General features: G+C 41.1%; 1 protein-coding gene across 1 annotated transcript in view; it reads right to left on the bottom strand.

The window, feature by feature from the left end:
- The window catches only part of LOC124162343 (proline-rich protein 5-like), a 31,095-nt gene that overhangs the window by 6,490 nt on the left and 3,622 nt on the right, over nucleotides 1-20,983 (bottom strand). The window contains exon 2 of the mRNA XM_046538847.1: nucleotides 5,426-5,736. Coding sequence (XP_046394803.1) covers nucleotides 5,426-5,736 — 311 coding nt within the window. The remainder of the gene's footprint in view (nucleotides 1-5,425; nucleotides 5,737-20,983) is intronic.

A 20,983-nucleotide genomic window follows, 5' to 3' on the forward strand; every position in this document is an offset into this window, starting at 1 on the left:
TACACCTATTCGTCAGGGAATTCTGTCTTAATTTATCATCTCTGCAGATGTGAAAATAAACTAAGGTTCTAATATGATTCTTCCCTTGTCACTCTGAAAAAAAAATGTTTGTAATTTTTCAGGTATTATAAGCCTAGCACACAGCCTCTGAGTCTACAGTGGCTCCTAGCCTAATTCATTTTACTTCTGTGTAATGCTTTCTATATGTATGTGCATGTGTAGCAATTTTTGGTGAATAGGGTGGTTTCCTATTATTTTTTTATTGCCTATATGGAAAGATTATTACTCCTGGAGTACGTATTTCACGATTTTAAGTTTTTAAATGACGATATCTATTTTTCGCGATTAAATGAAAAGTGAAAATTTTCTAGCGCGCGAAAACGCGACGCGTAAGTATGAATGTCGGAAAATTTCTCCGTGTAGTATATTTCTGGTTCCCGCTGCCGCCTTGTGAGGTGACCTTGAGGCGAGTTGAGCGCTGATACGACGCAGGCTGCTAGCGGGTAGCTGAGTACCCTGCTGGCTGGTAGCGCTTGGCTTAAATAAGGATTATTAATACCTTATCAAATGAAGAAAACTTTCCGACCTTAGCCAGTTTTAATAAGTGATTATTAAGACATGTTTCCCTGAGCTCTGCGCCTCATGCATGCATTGGTAACCTCAGACGACGTATAACTCCTATCTTCTCGTATAGAAACTAGGTCCCTGTGACGTCACGTGGAGTGGCATCGCATGGGCGCCAATCTGGCCCTTTTCAAATGAGGATAAAAATGGACCATTGCCATTCGTCAAAACCGTTATTTCTAAAACGAAATAATTTGTGTATTATGAATACAGTAATGGTGGGTAACGAATCGCAATTATTGCCTTTTGTTTTCTTTGATGAAGGAAACTACCCTATTGTGCTGCTTTCCTTTGTATTTTATTGAGTTCACAAATTAAGTCTTTCTATGCTGGATCCTATATGCTAGCTGTATATTCAAGGTGTGGCCAGATGATTGAAAAATAGCACCTCTCTCTTACTTTTTCATCTGAAAATCTTCCCACTATATACTCTCGTGATGAATCCTAGCTTCTTCAGGGCTCTGCCACAAATTTTTCCTAAGTGTATTCCCCACTAAAGGTTCAAAGTTATTGAAACTCCCAGATGCTTCACTTTTATACTAACCCTTCCGTGGCTGTGTGTGGTAACTCGGTTACCCCAAATTATGTTAATGTTGTATACATTTTTCATTTATCCCTATGATGAAAATTTTACTATATTATAATTTCAATGAAGCCAATATTCCACATGTGGCACCTTCTGCACTCGTTTTTTCATAGCATGTTAGTCAATGTACAGTTACAATAGCAAATTATGAAAGATTCCTGCCATTTCGCACAAAATCAATGCAAAACCCTAAATGTATAGCCTACAATGTATTCATAGATTATACAAAACAAGATATTATATCGTTAAAAAAAGAGCTATGGTGTTGAACTAAGGGTTAGACTAAAATACAACACATAATTTATGAATTATAAATGGGGTACCTGAGATACACAGTCGTTTGCGTAAGTTTTCAAGGCACAGTCACAGAAGGGTTAATACTAGAGATGTGCGAATAGTATCCGCGAATACTCGAATACCTCGAATATTAGAAAGTATTCGATATTCGAGGTTTCGAATAGTTATGCGAAAAGTACCGCCTCGAATACCTCGAATACTTTGAATTTCGCGTCATACACTGTCGCACGCACGTCGTTGGTAGTTGACTCAGAGAAATGTAGAGAACTGTAGTCATTTAGTGCTCGCAGCGCCGTTTTACGCAAGTTGACGAATTACATCAAATTCGTGGATTTTAGCGGTGAAAAGAGTTCGACGAGGGGAACCGAAAATGGTCGGGTGAAAAAAATCCGAAAATCCCCGATTCCCCCCACCAGGAGAACTTCAGTGCCGTGGGATAGCAACCTTAGGGCATTTCCCACGATCCGCTATCCCCCTCCATTCAGCACTCGCCTCACCCACTCTGACGCTTTCCTCTTCTCCGAAATCAAACAAAAGGTCCCAGCTCGCGCAGGGATCGCATTACGAAGACCCCTGCTTCGAAAAAAATATCGAGTTACGAGAACAATAAAAACGTGTTTCACGCCCTCCCCCCTTTTCTCACCCACTGACCTTTTTCTGGCTACCTGCTTCGAAGTTCCCCATTTCTGGAGGTCAACTGCTGTGTGAGTACCGTGGGATACTTACATTAGCGCATTTCCCAAGATCCGGTATCCCTCTCCATTCAGCACTAGTCCCCCCCCTCTGAGGCTTTCCTCTTCTTCGAAATAAAAAAAAGGTCACAGCTCGCGCAGGGATCATATTACGAAGACCTTAGCTTCGAAAAAATACCAAGTTACACGAGAACAATATAAACGTGTTTCGGGCCCTCCCTTTTCTCCCCCACTGACCTTTTTTTTCCTACCAGCTTCGAAGTTCCCCATTTCTGTGGAGGTCAACCGCTGCATGAGTCATCTATTAGCACAAAAGGTGTCTAAGAATGACTTTCGTCAATTGATGTTACACCTTTATTGAATTGAAATATTAGTAATGTGCGCGTAATTTCAAAAAGAATAAGACCAAACGCGACGTATTTCTGTGTTTATTTATGCATTTTACGCAAAGAAATAAATGTCAAAATACGACGGAGACTTAGCATTCTGGCGAAACTCGATATGAGCAGCAGAGCTTCTCGGAAGTTGATGCGGTATTTTTTTCCGAAAGCATATATCAAGTTACAATTTATGAGTGGTGCTATAAATCTTTATTGTTACAGTCCCAGACAAAGGGATATTTTCTCAGAATATTTGGTTTCTCCCTGATAGCAATTCCAATTCATCTTCTTATCTCGTGAGAACTCCCAAAGATGGACTGAAAATAATTGAAGATAATCCGGTGGAATAGAGCTTGTATTTTGCAAAATGCCTCAGATTGTCAGCTAGCACTTGGCAGCAGAAGTGGGGGTAAAGCGATGTTAGTTGAATTAATGATATGCCCAATTGTTTCCATAAAATTAAAATATTCATTAATCAGCTAAATTCCTGTTCGAATCATTTAAAGGAAATCAAAATTACTCCCCAAAATCTTGTGTTGCCTGCTGCATAGGCAACCGAGTCAAACATTCCAGCATTCATCATTTAGTATTCGAGGTATTCGAAATTCGAGGTATTCGAATATTCGAGCAATGATTTAATATTCGAATTCGATATTCGAATTCGAGAAATCTGCTATTCGACCCATCTCTAGTTAATACCATCCACAACATATACATGTAAATAATATGACGACCTATGCAAGAAATGTACTGCTGTGCATTTGCTCAAATTTAGTTTTAGATGTAGGTATATACCCATCCTTTTTTCATTGAACATTTCAAAAGCTCTCAAAGTTATCTGCCTCAGGGTTATATTCATGGCTATGGACTTTCAACATAAAATAATTGACCTCAAAAGAGAAATAATTCTTAGAATATGTGTTCATTGGTCCAGTAATCTTCTGTTGATCAAGTTATCTCTGAATGCTATTGGTACTTGAAATTATATAGTGGGAACATTTACGACCACCTTGATAAGGCAGTAAAAGTGGATAGATAAGAGATATTTATGGATACAGTGTTGAAGATATAAGTTGGGATTGGAAGTCAATGGTCATGGCAGATTCATAGTCTTTCCTAATTTATTAGTTATGGTTCCTTTGCTCTTCTTGCCAGATTTATTAATATACTTTCAGTGTGTGCTGACATATTATTGTAACATCTTCATCAGTGATGTGTGAAAGGATATTAGAGTGCTCAGACAATTTTTACTGGACTTATTTGGATGCAATTGCTAGGAGTTTTCTTTTCATGATCAAATGAAAATCATAGACCACTTATCACCACTTAGACCGAGATATTTCATTTGAATTTGTAAAGTTCATGATGAAATCCTTGAATGAATCAGAGAGCATATTGTGGTGTTCTGACCAGCCGGGAGTTTTTATTCAGGGGGGCCAAAATCAAGGGGGAAAATGAATGAAAAACAGGTTACTAAGTTCAGGGTTTTAAACTAATTTAAACACTTTTCATGATCGAAAAAACTTCATTTTTCAAATAAATATTATGTGAATTCATGATTTTTCAATATTTTGTTATATTTTCTGAAGCAAAGAAATTAGGTATGTTTTCATTTTTGGAGAGGGGGGGGACCCTCTGTGGCAGCTAAATTTCAAGTCTTTATTATGAGCATTAGGATTTCTTTTATTTACTGTAGGAGGATTAACAGGAGTTGTTCTAGCAAATTCATCCATTGATATTGCTATACACGACACTTACTATTTAGTAGCTCATTTTCATTATGTTCCATCAATAGGAGCCGTATTTGCAATTATAGGAGGACTAATTCATTGATTCCCACTATTTACAGGACCTAATATAAATAGACAGATACTAAAGGTGCAATTCTTAACAATATTTATTGGACTAAACTTAACATTCTTTCCTCAACATTTCCTAGTTTTAGCTGGAAAACCACGGCGATATTCAGATTATCCTGATTCATACACATTATGAAATATTGTATCTACTTTGGGTGGTTCAATTTCCATAATAGGAGTTATCATATTGTTATTTATTATTTGTGGCAGCTAAATTTCAAGACTTAAAATTTAGCTGCCACATCATCATTTGAAGTAAAAATTTCAAAGATTCGTTTGACTCAGCTCTCCACTTCACTCTCCTATCTGGTAACCTTTTCATCACACCCTTCCTCTCTTTAAAATGTTTGAAATTATATTATGTAACTCATTCTGGGCCACCCTTTGCCTTTTTTTCTCTGTGTTTGGGAAATACTTGAAGGAATCGTGCCATTCTGAGCAACATGGTAGGTAAAAGATCTTTGTAATTCCCTTTCACACCTTTTGTTGGGGTTCATTGCGATTCGGATTGACTTTACGATTCCGGAGTTTGTTGTGCCCTGATGGCTGAGAGCGGCACAGGTTAGAAGAGATGGTTGAATGCACCAGTGGCACAGCGAGGTGGGGGGTTAACAGTCCCCCCCCCCCCCCACCCAAAGCTCAGAGAAATTTTTAAGTTCAATCCATTTTGCTTCATCGGATTGATATTACTTTAATATATAATAGAATAGAGTAAGGATTGATAAAATATCCCTCAGAAAGCCGTAAAACTCACCATTTTGAACCATTTATCTTTAAAATTCCGCAATTTATTAATGCACCTACCGCTTATCCTGGAATGTATTCCATACCCCCACACACCCCGATGTTAGTTGCACCTAAAACCCCCCCAGCCTTAATTCCTAGCTGCGCACCTGGAATGCACAAGTACAATTTTCCTGCAGTTGCTGGTACACATGTACTGACACATTCTGTGCAGCTGAAGTGTCAACTAAGGTGCAACCTCACCTTGACCTGGTAGAATATGGCCTCCAACAATGTCAAGGAGTGCGAGTAGAAGTGTTCCCAAGTCGCTGACAGCTCTGAGCACAGTTTCCGAGGGTCTACGGCTCCCTTTGCCTCATCAGCTGGGTCCACAGCACTCCGCTTTCGTATCTCTTCAAGCACTTTGGCTGCCGTCACTGGCAGCAGCTTGTCCTTCAAGTACTCAAAAATGAATGCCCCAGCCTCCGTCCGAAGGAGGACCCTCACATCCGAATGCAGAGCAGAAAGTTCACCATCAGCCAGTGGGCTAACTCCTCCACCACCTGTACAGTGGCCTGTTGCGGAAAACAAAAGTCGGGGAACAACGGTCAGAGTTTTGCTATTTTTTGAAAGCAGTGTATTGGGAGTATTTCACCTGGGAAAATTCCATCATGTTTGATATCATTAATGTGCAGAGTAATGTACCCATTGGCGTACCCAGAATCAAAACTGGGGGGGACAAAACTAGCTGTGGTCGTTCAATTTGCAACTTTTTTGCAAAGAAAAGGTTAATGAAACCAAAATTTTAAGGAAATTATGACAGCAATTTATTAGTTTTTATAATTATTTGCTTGAAAAAAATAATGATTTTTATTTTAGTTCAATGTCTTATACTAATATAATTTTTCTTCAAAAGGAAAAGTTGTTCATAACTTTTGTTTTGAATTAAATTTATTTTCACTTCTAGTGGATGCAATGCACTCCCTGTCCCCCACTGGGTTCGCCCATGCTGTGGCCACTCAAATACAGGTGCTGCAGAAGGATGGTGAAGGTAAAATGGATCAACCGAGTAAGTAACCAATAAGTGCTAGAAGGAGTGGAAGAAAAATAGAAGCCTTATATAAACGCTTATAAATTGACGGGACAACTCGATGGGCCACAACAAGAGGACAGTGGCATAGCCAGGGAGTGGGTCCGGGGGGCCTGCAGACCCCCCCCCCTAATATAAAAACACAATTATTTTCCTTCATAAAAGAAAACAAAATATTGAAAAACCATGAATTTACAAAATATTTCTTAAAAAAATGAAGATTTTTCGATTATGAAAAGTGTTAACATTAGTTTAAAACCCATTACTTGGTACCCTGTTTTTAAATAATTTATTCCCCTGGTTTTTGGACCCCCCCCCCCCCCGCCTCCTCGAAAGAAATTCCTGCTTACGCCACTACAAGAGAAATGATGGCTAGTGCATTGGAAGAAAGGCAAAGGGAGATACAGAATGAGTCAACATGGGCAGGCAATTGAAGGTTACGAAAGAAGAATTACGGAAATGTGTAAAGGTCAGCTGATAGGAGAGGGGAGTGGAAAGCTGCATGAAACCAATCTTTGGATTGTTGACTAAAGGTAACGAGTCAATTTAGGACTGGGCTGCAATAGTAGAACTTGAGGGGGTAAATTATAGTTGTTGCATGGGTAAACAGATATGCACTTCTGTGAAGGACTGTTCCCAGATAGCACAAAGTATTTATCCGTTTCTTACAAAAAAAATGATAAACAGCTTATCATAAGCTAAGGGGGTTATATAAGGCAAGGGTAAGATTTAGGGAAGAACAGGTACGGAATGCCGTCAAATATCCTCATACAACGTAAGTCGCTTCTGTTGGAGCGCGCTATAAGCTTGACAAAACTAATATCTCCGTTATTATTCAACGTAGATCCACGATTTTTTCGATTTTCAATTATTTTTACCTCATAATCCGATTCTAATGTTATTTTTGCTCTAGAACAATCAGGGGCTTCTCTAAAATAAAATGGCGGAAACAGTAAAAATTCCCTAATTTTAATATTAAAAGCGCTGCATGTTAGATGCTTATTATATTCATACAAGTACTATCACTGACTTAGAAACTTTGATACATAACCCTAAACAACTTCACCGTGATGTATCGATACATCATAGAATGTATAGATGCGTGGTATCTATGTAATATTAAGGATATGGATTTTACCAATGTATTCCACGGAAATTAATGCAAGTATTTTTCGATTATTTTCATTAGAAGTTAAAAGTTTAAAACCATATTTCTATTTCTGAAATGAATGACTAATGAAATGGAAATAATGCATACCTGAGTAAATACAGTTACCTATAGGTCTTCGTTACCTGAATCAATCTCGTCTCCATCTGACTCAGCGTTCTCGTCAATCAGAAGGAGGTTCCTAGCTCCCTTAGGTACCTTCACATTTCCGTGATTCGAATCGATTGATGAGGATACTATTGCGTCCGAAGATAGAAGAAGTCTTAGAAAAATAAAATTTTGTACTGGAAAATTTTCTGGAGTGCTGCTCTTTGAACCTCCTAATATCCTTGTGCCTCGATTCAAGGGCCTCCTTCGACAATTGTCCAATGGGTAGCACTGCTGCGTTTACAATACACGCTCCATGTATTAGAATCTTATGCACAGTTGGGGGTATATAATACCATTCAGAGTGCTCCACATAAAGGGCGGCAGTGGAAGAGTAATACTCGCGGAAACGAAATTCATCAATTAGAAGTCGCTAATTTCCCAAAAAATCCTTTATCTCTGCATCTCCCCCAATACTAAAGTTTTTAATAGAAATTTGAATGCCAATAGTTTTTTCGAACCGTCTACACCATACCTTGGCACATAGCATCGTGCAGTTCTTTTCGAGTCACTTTCCTCCTCTTCATTTTCTCCCCTGTCGGAGATAATAGCTTCTAAATCTACAAGCCACAAAAAATTGCTACATTTTCTAACGTTGCCTTATCGACATAAAATATTTCTACAACTAGTGGTGTTAATCATACTTGTGACCGATTAATGTATTTACTCCGTCGTGTACGACCTCTCTGTATTAGAATAAGTTCAACAACCGGTAACCAATCGATGGGCTCACCTAAGAGAACTCCTCTGTCAGTAGTCACTGTGGCTAAAAGACGCCGATGTTTCAACACTCACCAGCTAAGTTAGACTGACCGTATGAGTAAAACTGAGGAAGCAAGACATTATCTAAGACAATAGAGCTTGTGAATTTTTGGGAAAACCGCCCGGTAAATCGCCAGCTAACTCGTTCACTAGCGTGTTCCATAGAAGCGATCTTTTGGAGGGCATTAACCGATGCACGTGCGCTGCGGTGGTAAAACAAATAGCGGCGAGTTTCAAAGAAACAACCTAGCCCCAAACACCAAATTCAAGAGCCCCACATTTTGAAGGAACAATAAGCTGGAGTAGTCAAGAGGTGTTACTTAGAGAACTACTAGTAGTGGAAGCGGATTACCGCCCCAAGGAACAATTGCGGTCTGTCGGTCGTGTGCACTGACCGCGCCTGCTTCGATTCTTTCCCTCTCCTCAAGGTCGGAGGGATTTCTAGTTTGAAGGGACCTAAAGTGCGGGAAATTCCCTGTACGTACATATGTATGTGAGAATAAGTACGAATAAGGGAACAAAGCACTCTGCCGACGTATGGTCACACGTCCTCATAGGGCTCATGGGTGACCGGCGGCAGCGGCGAATTTTCTACTTTCTATGTGCAACAAGAGAGTACGAAATTTTTTTGGACAAAATATTGCCTTTGCTTTTAGATTTCACATCTTTCCTAACAATTGGGGTAAAAATAATAGTGGTGGAACCATTATTTGCTTTAAACTGGAGCAAAAACCAAATCAGGGTAATCCGCGGCCGGGCCGGGCGGCAGCGTTGACTTTTTATACATATCCCATCAACAAGCAAGGTAGCAAGTTGGAGCAAGATTTTTCTTTTGGATCATATAGTCAAGATTCAGGTCTTTATTTCCATGTGAATTTTAAGATCGAGTCTCGTCGCCCTCATAAAGTTTTTTTCCACTTTATGTCAAAAATAGTCCAAAAACAATGCACTTTTGAATGTTTAATTTTTATATGAACTATTGATAAAAATAAATAAACTATCCCGTGTAATTCTTAGGAAAGGTTTACTCTTTTACAAAATATGCGTTGAAATTTATGGAAAACCATATTCATGGCTCAATAGCGAAAGTAAATACTCGATTTTTGCAGAAATTCAGAATTGACATTTTTTATAATTTTTTCTCGTCTTTAACGGATTCTAATGATTTAATGGGTGAACCAAATATTGAAATAGCCATAGTTCCTTAATCCTTGGACATTATTCTATCGGACTTTACCATTTTTGTTTACCAAAAAAATAGTGAAAATTTAGGGTTTTGTCACACTTTTTTCGATTTCCGCCCACTGTGGAGCGTCAAAGGCGGCTGCACGGAGTACACTACACATGCTACGCTGCTCAGGCCGCCATGAATTTAAAGCCTACCGGTGAAATTCAGCGAGTCTTTATAAGAGCTTAACAACTGATAACAGATTTTTCCGTAAATAGGAAAACATTAACAACAGCAAGCGACTGGCTGGTGAAGATACAAATCATAATAGAAGTACTTTATCCTTGTGGCGAAAAGAAAAAAAAATCTGGGAGAACTGAACGTATGACCTACGTATCCGCAGCCTTACACCCTATCTACTAAAGCACGGTGTCCGATGAGTGATGAGGTCGTAGTTACCATTTTTAATTCCAGTGATATAGAAAAACTTAGCTGGCGCGTGAACGAAAAAACTGAAATTATTCAAGGTCCAAACAATCTAACATTTATGAATTTTTATTTATTGTCTGATAACCCGATGAATACAATGTATCTATTAGAGATTCCTTACGGCATTTTCATATTATTCTACGTCGCTATTCTTGTAAAATTATGAGTTTTCCTTACGACTATCGTTTCGCCATCATTTCACAAATGTGAATAATTTTTAAATTATGGCCGTATGATGTTATTTCTACTCATATTATAGAAGCGCCAAGAATAAAAACATTATTCTTAAACATAAATACCTTAATGAATACTCTGAAACGATGAGATAATTATAGCATCTACGGAAGTGCTGAAAATTTGGCATCCATTTTCTCATTACTCTGGATGTTTGTCGGCCTGGCCGTAAGAAACCCATAACAATCTTACTTGTTAAGCGCCTTCCTAATTTCTTCCTTTCACCTTATCTCAATGATTTATAATGTGCTAGCTGGGTTGGAGAAGGTTCGCCGGTCTATTTTCCTCAATGTCCATTCCGCCGCACTTCCCTCTTGTGTTCAGTGTCACTCGGTGAGAGGATACCGCATATGCAGGCAGTGGCGCCGACTCCATGGGGCCTGAAAGGGCCCGAGCCCCCTCAAAATTTCGTCATGGGTGTGAGGAAAAAATGTGTCAAGCTTGTCGATTTTCCCCGGAGTGTCCAGTTGTCGAGATTCGAGTTATCAGAGTTCTAATTTTAATCAAATGACTCTTCTAAAATGTTGAAAAACTTGAAACTCACTACTTATAAAATTTCCCGGGGCAAGATCCCCGGTTTGGGCCCCCCAATGTTTTTTGTAAGTCGGCATCCCTGTATACAGGGTGGAGACAGGGGCGCAGCCAGGAATTAAGGCTGGGGTAGGTTTAGGTGCAACTAATACAGGGGTGTGTGGGGGGTATGGTATACTCTTTCAGGATAAGCGGTAGGTGCGAGATTAGTAGATTGCGGAATTTTAAGACAAATGGTTTGAAATTTTGAGTTTTACGGCTTTCTCAGGGGTATTTTATTAATTCCTACGCTATTCTATTGGTAATATCAATCCAATTAAGTAAAACGGATTAAACTTAAAAATTTCTCTGAGCTCTGGGGGGGGGGGGGTTTATCCCCCCCTCGCTGCGCCACTGGGTGGAGAAATATTGTGTCGCGAAAATTAAACCTTGAGTAGGAACCAAAAGTAATGATGATGTTCACGTCGAAAACGCACCGTTTTTAAACCACAGAAACTTTGTGCCTAGCGCTCCGGTTGGCCACGAGTTTGTCCTGTTGCCGCGCTACCACTGAGCTAGCGATCGCTCGAGCTGCCTAGAATGAATCACGATCTCTGGCGTGCAAAGCACTCGAGGCCATGAGTGGTTCAGAGAATTCGGCAGAATGATAATAATAATCTGAAAATATACTCCGCCGTGTTGCATGATAAATAATAAATTTAAGTCAATGAAAAACCCATTATGCAAAAAAATAACTTCCTATTAATAATGAATGATAGATATTTATCCACTCGACAGTTCATCGAACTACTGCAAGAGGCTAAAGTTGGTATTTTTCAGAGAAATCAAGGGTTTGCTTTTTTCGCGAATTTTTTCAGTTTTGATCCGATGTATAAATGATCAAAGTAAGGCGACGGGAAAAAGTAAATGCGATCTGTTGCTCAAGTTTTTTGACAATGTTTACGCAGTATCTTAACTCGCTATCACAAAAAATAAGCCATTTTTGGTGCTTTGGTCAGCTTTTTTTTATTTCGGCCCTCTGCGCGACCTTTCGAAAAATGGCTTCATCATTTGGATGTTTTCTTTCCTTTCAACTAGTTTGAATCTGGACAATGCATGATGAAAACGTCCCGATGAGATGAAAAACAACTGCTTTTTTTAATTCTGACACCAGTAGCGTAGCGAGGGGGGAGGTCCGGGGGTCCGCCCCCCCAGAAATATAAAAACACAATTTATTTCTTTCATGAAAGAAAATAATATTGAAAAATCATAAATTTCCGAAAGATTTCTCTGACAAATGAAGTTTTTTCGATTATAAAAAGTGTTAAAATTAGTCAAAAAGCATCAATTTTGTACCCTGTTTTGCGAAAAAATTTCCACCCTTGATTTGGACCCACCCCCGAACGAAATTCCTGGCTACCCCACTCTCTGACGCTATTATTCAAAGCGTCACTCGGCTGGAAGTCCAGAAGTATTTTTAAAATCTAAATTTGTTTATTTTCCATCTCTGTAGTAACAACGGATGACAGTTTGCATGGAACCCGAGTAGAGTGAAAAAAAACAGAAAATGTTCGTGTTTATTTATATTAATGACTCTTCAATCACAAATCATGTTTAACTTCACGAAAATATTATATGAAGGAAGTAATACATGGAATGCTTACCCGGCATATGTAATAAGCAGGCACATAGCTAGAAGTTTGCTTCGGGGAGGTGGTTTGGAGTTGTCCGGGTTGCGTTTACTGAATGTTTTTTATGTCAATTCGAATTTATCGGGATACCATGCATTTCATTACGTTAGCAATATATTCAGTTTGCATAATGGTGAAATTCATATTCGCCGTTAGTTATTGTGAGACATTATGAAATATAACTAAATCTTAAATGGGGCGTAAGAGGATAGATGTCCCTAGGCTATTGGTTTCCTTAGCAGATGTATTGCGGGTAATCGCCACAAGGGAAACGATTTTTGGGGGCTATAGAGACAGAGAATGATAAAAGACTTTGACAAATATGAAAAGGTCAATGGCCAGATATCATCTAAAAATCAACAAAAAGGAGGCTAAGATATTAGTACGCAGCAAAAGAGAGGAGGCTTGGACAAACAAACTTGGACAAACGAACTTGAACAACTAGGAAAAAAAAGGTTGAATAAGGAGTTGAAAGTGAAAGAGTTTTGATATCTAGGAAGGCGAGTTACCTACGATGGACGAAGGAAGAAAGAAATAGTAGAATAGCGCAGGCGAAGAGGGCTTTCTACTAAAAGAAGAATCTACTTGCAGCTGAAAAGACAAGTACAGTGAAACTTGCGGTTAGCGAACGCCTCTGATAACGAACAATTCGGAATACGACCAAAAATTTCGCTAAAAATGTGGCTCGGATAGTGAACAAAATTTCGGTTAGCGAACAGATGTGTAGCTCCCATGTTTGTGTTCGGTGCTGTGCGATTCCAAATGGATACAAAGTAATACAATGTCTGCAATAATAAGTCTACAAGTAATTAATGTTATACAATACCTATATAGCCTGAAACTTTCATATGATAGCGAATCAATAGGAGCTAGGAAACAATAATTCGTATTTCCTTAATTTCTTATGTGGAAAAGTGTTTCGGATAGCGAACATTTTGGATAACGACCAGCTTTCTGGGACGGATAGTGGTTCTACTGTATAGAAATGAGGAAACCATTCGTGGGATGCTAAATGCTACACATATGGAACATGTTTCTCAAATGGGAGCGAGGCTTGGATTGGTGTGGAGTAATCAAGAATGGAAGCATTCGAAATGAAGTGCTACCGAAGAATAATGTAGATATAAAATGGATCGACCGTGTAAGTAATGACTAATTAGGAAGTGCTAAGAAGAGTGGGAGAAAAGAGAAATCTTTTAAAAACCTTAAGCAGGAGACCGGACAACTTAGTTGGCCACATTATGTGGCATGATAGCCTGATTAAAACTATAGGGTGGTTCCCTATTGATTTTTATTGTATAAATCGAAAGATTATCACTCCTGGAATACATATGTATTTTACGCTTTTAGATTTTTTAATGACGAAATCTATTTCTCGCAATCAAATGAAAAGTGAACATTTTCAAGCGCGCGAAAACGCGACGGCTAAGTATATATGCTGGGAAAAGCCAGTGTGACATCATTCTGGTTTCTCACTGCCGACGTGTGAGGTGACCTTGGGGCGAGGATATGTGCTCCGCTGCGATGCACGCTACTATCAGGTAGCAGAGTACCCTGACATCTCATCGGTTGGGTCTGTCCAAACTGATTTACGCTGGTAGTACTGGTCACACGCCTTTCATCGAGCCTTGACACGCCATCATCTCCTGCCATCGCTCCGCAGCAAGAGAACGCCGATTGCGGCAAGAAGAAAGCGCTATTCCCATACTGCCATCGGCAGTAGGTCCTTAAAAGGACCATTTTTGAAGACGTCAAAAATTTTCCACATTCTACGCCAAAACCTTCCAGACACCAAGGGAAGTCGAGCGCCCTCACGGACGCAGGCCTCCGAGGCCATTAAGAGGACCTTTTTCAACAAACAAGAAGAAAACGCCATTCCCTAGTCGCAAAGAGGGCGCCCGAGGGGCTGCGGTTGGCTGCGTCTGTACCTACCATCAGGCGTAGTCACTGCGGTTCTCACCTTCGGGTGGCGCCATACTTTACAAGCGACATTTCCCTTGGTCTTCTCGGCCGTTAGTACCCGGGCTTCTGGGCCGTTAGCATCGCCCATAGCACCCCCGGAGAAAGCGGCCGGGTCCACTTCTTAGGGACCCCAAACTGCCCTCCCTGCCCTCCACCACTTGAAATTGGCCGCCATGGACTCCATGGCGGCCTCTGCCGCCAACGATGGAAATGAAGAATCCGTCAGCAGAGAAGATGAAGACATGACGTATACTGATGAAGAGGTTGACTACTTATTCTCAGAAGCAGCGCAAAAGCCTCATACGAACCAACTAGAAAACGGAAAAAGCCGCCAATCAAGCCCTACTCCACAAACCTCAACTAACATTTCAACCCCCGCACCACCATCTTCAGCCACTTCTGCACCACATAGAAAGCTTATAACCATTACAGTTCCTGAAAAACTCACCCACGATCCCCGTTTTCGCAATTTTCTCAACCTACCTGCAGAGGCAATGCCTGAAATTACCTCAGATTCTGAACGGCCCCCTTTAGGGCCTTTTACAACTCCGTCTAAGCGTAGGCGGGTTAGAAACACGCCTTCGCCACCGTCTCCGGCTCCCATTTTGCTACAGAACCAGTTCGCACCTCTTTCAGCAGACGATACTGCAGCCCCTGCAAAAGAAACAACGCCACCCGCGCAACCAAGACTTCAGAAAACAATCCCACAAAAGAAATCATCAGTCCCGCCCATCTTTTTGAAGGAGCCCACGGGCTGGTCCGACAAATACCGAGCCATTAAAGCCGCCTGCGCATACCCACCAGTGTGCCACTCCACCGGCTCCTCGGTAAAGATACAAACATCTTCATCAACAGACTTCCGCGCTCTCGTGCGCCTTTTTACTGAAAAACAATGGGCGTATTTTACCTACCAACTACCGGAAGACAAAAAAACATTCCTGGTCATTCGCGGACTCCGCATAGACACGCAAATCAGCGAAATCAAAGATTCCCTATCAGAAAGGAACATCCAAGTTCAGGAAATCCGCCAGCTAAAAACCACCCGGCCCACTCAAAAACAACAGAAAGAACTGGAAGCCACTCCAACCGACGATCCTGCTTACCGACAGCAACAATACCCACCACGGAACCTTCCGCTGTTTCAGATTAAACTAATCCACCCAAACGACGTAGAACGCATAAAAAACGTCTCTTATCTCTGTGGCCTTTCGGTAACTATAGAAGATTACAAATCATCACCAGGACCGCCCCAGTGCAAGAAATGCCAGCGAATTGGGCACACAGCTAATTCCTGCGGCCTTCAAACTAGATGCGTACGCTGTGGCGGCCCACATTCCCACAGAGAATGTACAGTCGCAAAACCGGAACCAGCTAAATGTGCCAACTGCGGAGGGGAGCATCCTGCAAATTACCGGCAATGTCCAGCGTACAAGTCGTATGCCGAAAGACTGCAATCCGCCAAAAAGCAATCCTCTACCCCAGAAACGCCTGACGTCAACTCCACAACAACCTTCCCTTCTCTTCCGTCTCCTGCTCCTGCTCCCATTCAGCCACAACCACAACCCCCTGCTCCACCACAACCGACCTCTCAACCTTCTCTTTAAGAAACAATTGCCTCCTTCTTCACTCCTTCTATCAAATCGAAACTGTTCTCCTGGCTAACTAACCTTGTCAAAAAATTAATAACTCCATCGGAAAAATCCAAGACAGACATACTACTTGAAGAAATCATCCAGGCAGCGCTGTTATTCATCAATGATGGATAAACGCAAGGCCATTCAACTAAGAGCACTGCAATGGAATATGAATGGAATTGGATCAAAAACAGAGGAACTTATGAACATTCTACATGAACATGTAATTGATATTGCAATCATCCAAGAAACATGGCTAAATAACAAGAAAAGAATCTACACCCCCGGGTATCACCAACTTCGTCGCGACCGCGAAGAAAAACAAGGCGGTGGCGTATTAATTTTAATCAAAACCTGCCTTATCTTCAGCCAAATTCCATTCCCAGAATTGGAATCCTTGGAAGCAATCGGCGTAACCGTCGGAACCAACATTGGTAGCATAAACTTTTGGAGCTTCTACTATCCCCCCAAAAAGATCAATATGAATGACCTCAAATTTATAACAGAAACATTAACAGGAAGAACCTTCGCCGGTGGCGACTTAAACGCGAAGCATACCAGCTGGGGAGCTTCAACCACCAACGCCGCTGGTAGAAAAATTCATTTCATTGCCGAAGAAATAAATGCCAAAGTTCTCACCCCATCTACCTTCACCCACTATTCCGTCCATGGCTCCGCTGACATCCTCGACCTAGCTCTCACAACCAACCTCCCTGCAATAGAAAACCCCATCACTCTGGACTCATCTGCCTCCGATCACCTTCCACTCCTCTACTGTATAAACTGCTCCGCATCCGCCCGTATTCCAATCCCGAGAACTGGCATCAACCTTAATAAATTCAACCGTCTGGTTGCTGATAATATCTACAAGCTCGAAAAACTTCCGCTCTCCACCCGCACTGATGCCGACGCCTGCGTTGAACAGCTCACGGCAACAATCCGCGACTGCGCCGACGCTTCCAAATTTTCCATCCCAGAAGACAAAAATCCGGATGCTCTTCCACTAGAAATCCTCCAAGCCATTAAAAACAGAAACAAAGCCAGGAAACTGTGGCAAGCAATCAGAACAAAGGAAAACCACGACCACTTCAAGATACAGCGAAACAAAGTCAATCGCCTCCTGAAAAACCACCGCCAAAACCGTTGGGATAAAAAAGTCGCCTCCCTTTCCACGGAGGACAACTCAATCTGGAAGATGGCCAGAGCCTTAAAAAACCCCCTCAACCAGACTCCACCTCTTAAATCCGGAGACACAACTGCCTCAACAGACTACGAAAAAGCAAATCTCTTCTCGGACATGCTCGAGGCGCGATTCACAAACACCCTAGAATCCGAGCTTGAAGAAGAAGCAGAAGCACATTGGATGAGCCTAAGCTACTGTCCAAACGACCAGCCAGCTCTCACCTGCGACCACGAGATCATCGAAGTAGTCAAAGGACTCAAAAGGAAATCTGCGCCTGGCCCTGATGCTATATCGAATCAGCTACTAAAAAACCTTCCAGCCTCTGCCTTTTCCTTTCTTGCCACATTCTACAACTTCCTTTTTCACATCTCCTATTTCCCAACAGCATGGAAGCGCGCTAAAGTTATCATGCTGCCTAAACCTCAAAAACCTGCAACGAATCCTTCCTCCTACAGACCTATTTCTCTCCTCTGCACTCTTTCCAAACTGTTTGAAACTCTAATCCACAACCGCCTCAAACACCACCTATCCCTAGAACATAGTATCAGGCCAGAGCAAACAGGCTTCCAACCAAAAACATCCACAACACACCAGATCCTGCGACTAACTGAGAAAATTGCAAATGGTTTCAACGCCCGACTCATCACTCAGGCAGTCTTTCTTGATCTAGAAGCTGCGTTCGACCGGGTTTGGACCTTGGGCCTCATCTTAAAAATCTCATCCTTCCCCATCCCAATGTACCTGCAAAAAATAATCAAATCCTTCACCACAGACAGAACCTTCTACGTTAAATTCAATACAGCCTCTTCTATTACCCTTCCTATTACCTCCGGCGTCCCGCAAGGCGCCATCCTATCCCCCACCCTATTCAACATGTATGTAAATGACCTTCCCTTAATTCCCGGCAACGAGGCCTTTCTTTACGCAGACGATACCACCTTCATAGCTCAAGGTTCAAACCCGCGAACAACATCTGACTTGCTTCAACGACAAATAGACGCATACGAAGACTGGGCAGACTCGTGGAAGCTGACGGCAAATCCTACCAAATGTATTCACATGACCTTTAGCAGGCGCCCAAAAGCGGGCACCGGAAATCCCATATATTACGGGACCAAAGAAATCAGAAGGCAAGAAACATCTAAATTCCTAGGTGTAACCCTCGACAGAAAGCTGATCTGGAACCACCATATCAACAACACCATCGGAAAAACCAAAGCCGCTGCAGCAGCGCTTGGGCCACTGCTCCAAAAAAGGTCGAAATTATCGCTAAAAACTAAATGCCTTCTGTACAAAACCATGCTAAAACCACTCCTATCTTATGCTTCCCCAGTCTGGCTAATGGCTTCAAAAACCCACCTATCAAGACTACAAAAAACAGAAAATGTACTACTACGGAAGATCGTGGGTGCCCCATGGTACATACGAAACAAAGATCTGAGGAAAGACCTCAAAATAACTCCGCTATTAACTGAATTGAAAGCAAACCTTCCCATATTCAAAAGGTCTCTCATACGCACAGGAAACGAAAAAATAATTGATCTCTGGGAATATACCCCAGATCTTCACTTTAGACATCGCACGCCTCTCTCTGCCCTAATCCCTGACCACATCCCCTCCCCATGAACAAAAATAAGTAGAAACACTGAAATATCAATGAAAATATAAACAGTAGACGTGAACCCTGAAGAAACCCACTGGAGACAGCCAAAAGGCTGGGGCTAGTGACTCATAAATAAACAGAAATTCCGGCGAGGCGAGGCGAGCAGAGTACCCTGCTAGGAGGTAGCGCTTGCCTAACATAAGGATTGTTAATAACCTATCAAACGAAGGAAAATTTCCGACCATTTCCATTTCCAAACTTCTAGCTATGTGCCTGCTTTTTACATATGCCGGGTAAGCATTGAATGTATTACTTCCTTGATGTAATATTTTCCTGAAGTTAAAACATGATTTGTGATTGAAGAGTCATTAATACAAAGAAACACAAACATTTTGTTTTTTTTCACTCTACTCGGGTTCTGGGCAATTTTAATAGGTCGTTATTGAGAGATGTTTCCCTGAGCTCTGTGCCTCATGCATGCATTGGTAATCTCAGACGATGTATAACTCCTGACTACTCGTATAGCTTCTAACGCCCTGTGACGTCACGTGGAGTGGCATCACATGGGCGCTAATCTGGCCTTTTTCACATGCGGATAAAATTGACCATTGCTGTTCGTCTGAACTGGGATTTCTAAAACCAAATAATTTGTATACTATGAATACACTAATGTTGGGTAACGAATCGCAATCAATGCGTTTTGTTTTCTTTGATGAAGGAAACTGACCTGTTGCAGAAGGACAGGTGGAAGGGAAGGAGAGCAAGGAACGACCCCGAATGAGTAACATCGGTCAGGTTATAAGGGTTGGAAAAGCGAAGAAATAGGTTGCTATGAAAAGGCTAGCGGATAGGAGAGCGGAATGCAGAACTGCGTCAAACCAATATTAGGCTTGTTGGCTAATGATGATGATGCTGATGGTGTTGATAATGAATGCCCCAAATCTGTGGCTCTTGCCTTCTAGTCGGTGACCGATTGATATACTGGATTTCGTGTCAGTTTTTCTTTACTGACTTCGCGTCGTGACGTTCCGATGGTCGAGGCTTTATTGTCGTGGGAAGACGATGTAAAACTGGGACCATCGAAACGCCGACGCGTCGGCAGCAATGAAGGAAGTGATTCGGAGTCCCGTACGCCTCGCTTTTATAAAATTAAATTCATGAAAATTATATAAAAATGAATTTAAAAAATAAGTTTTAATTCAAATATGTATTCTAAATAAAAGTAATAAAATTGAAAGAGATCAAAAAGACGCTTTTTGCCAAAACAAACGGTGTAAAAAGTAAAAAAAATAAGCTTTTCACCACTCGGGGCATATGGGCGCTGATTACGTTAAGATATTAATATTGCGTGCCAATCCAAGTTCTCCTATCAGGCTCTTACAAAAAAATTTCCAATAAAACTTATCAGCTTTAATCTGCGAGTGATGAAAAGCTTTTTTTTTAATTCTTAGTGTACTGTACACAGTTTTTTTTAAAAGCGTGTTTTCTTAATCGTTTTTATTTTATTTCAGTTAAGCTTAGCGTAGACGTTTTTGCTTACCATAGGGATATGATGGATGTTAAACTCGGCGTAAGATCTATTGTTGGTAGTGGAATGATTTGTGCGTGCCTGCTCAGTGCTAACCCATACCACGCGATTGCCCGTTACACTGGGTACTTAAGTCAGACCCGAAATCATTATTCATTAAATTGATTTGGAAGGTGGAAGGAAAAGGTGAGTTACCTCGAAAAAAAACTTTTGTTGCGGCCCATTTTTTCACGAGTGGGTGACGTCATCAGAATTCTGATTTATTCGCTCATTTAGGGAGACCTTTCATTGGGAGAAGTAATCACCCAAGTAAGTGAACCGCGCCAGGTTAATGCGACGAAGAGAGGAGTGGTTTAGAAGTGCTTACCCTTTCGGTATGAGCTAATGGCGTCATCAACTTATCTGCGAATGGGCTAAGCCCATTACATTTTTCGTGATGAATAACTCGAGAAGCAGGCGAAAAATCGAAACACGGAAAAAATACGGCTCTATTTTTTAACGTTTTTATCAACTCGCTTTGTTGTTTGTCATCTTGTCAAATTTTGCTACTCAATTTTTACCCACTTTCCGAATAGTTATTGACCTGAAATTTCAGTATCACTCTGAACCAGATTACAATACAATATTCTAACACTTTTAATATGATTTCAACT

Source organism: Ischnura elegans, chromosome 7 (genome assembly GCF_921293095.1).
Source record: "Ischnura elegans chromosome 7, ioIscEleg1.1, whole genome shotgun sequence".
NCBI lineage: Eukaryota > Metazoa > Arthropoda > Insecta > Odonata > Coenagrionidae > Ischnura > Ischnura elegans.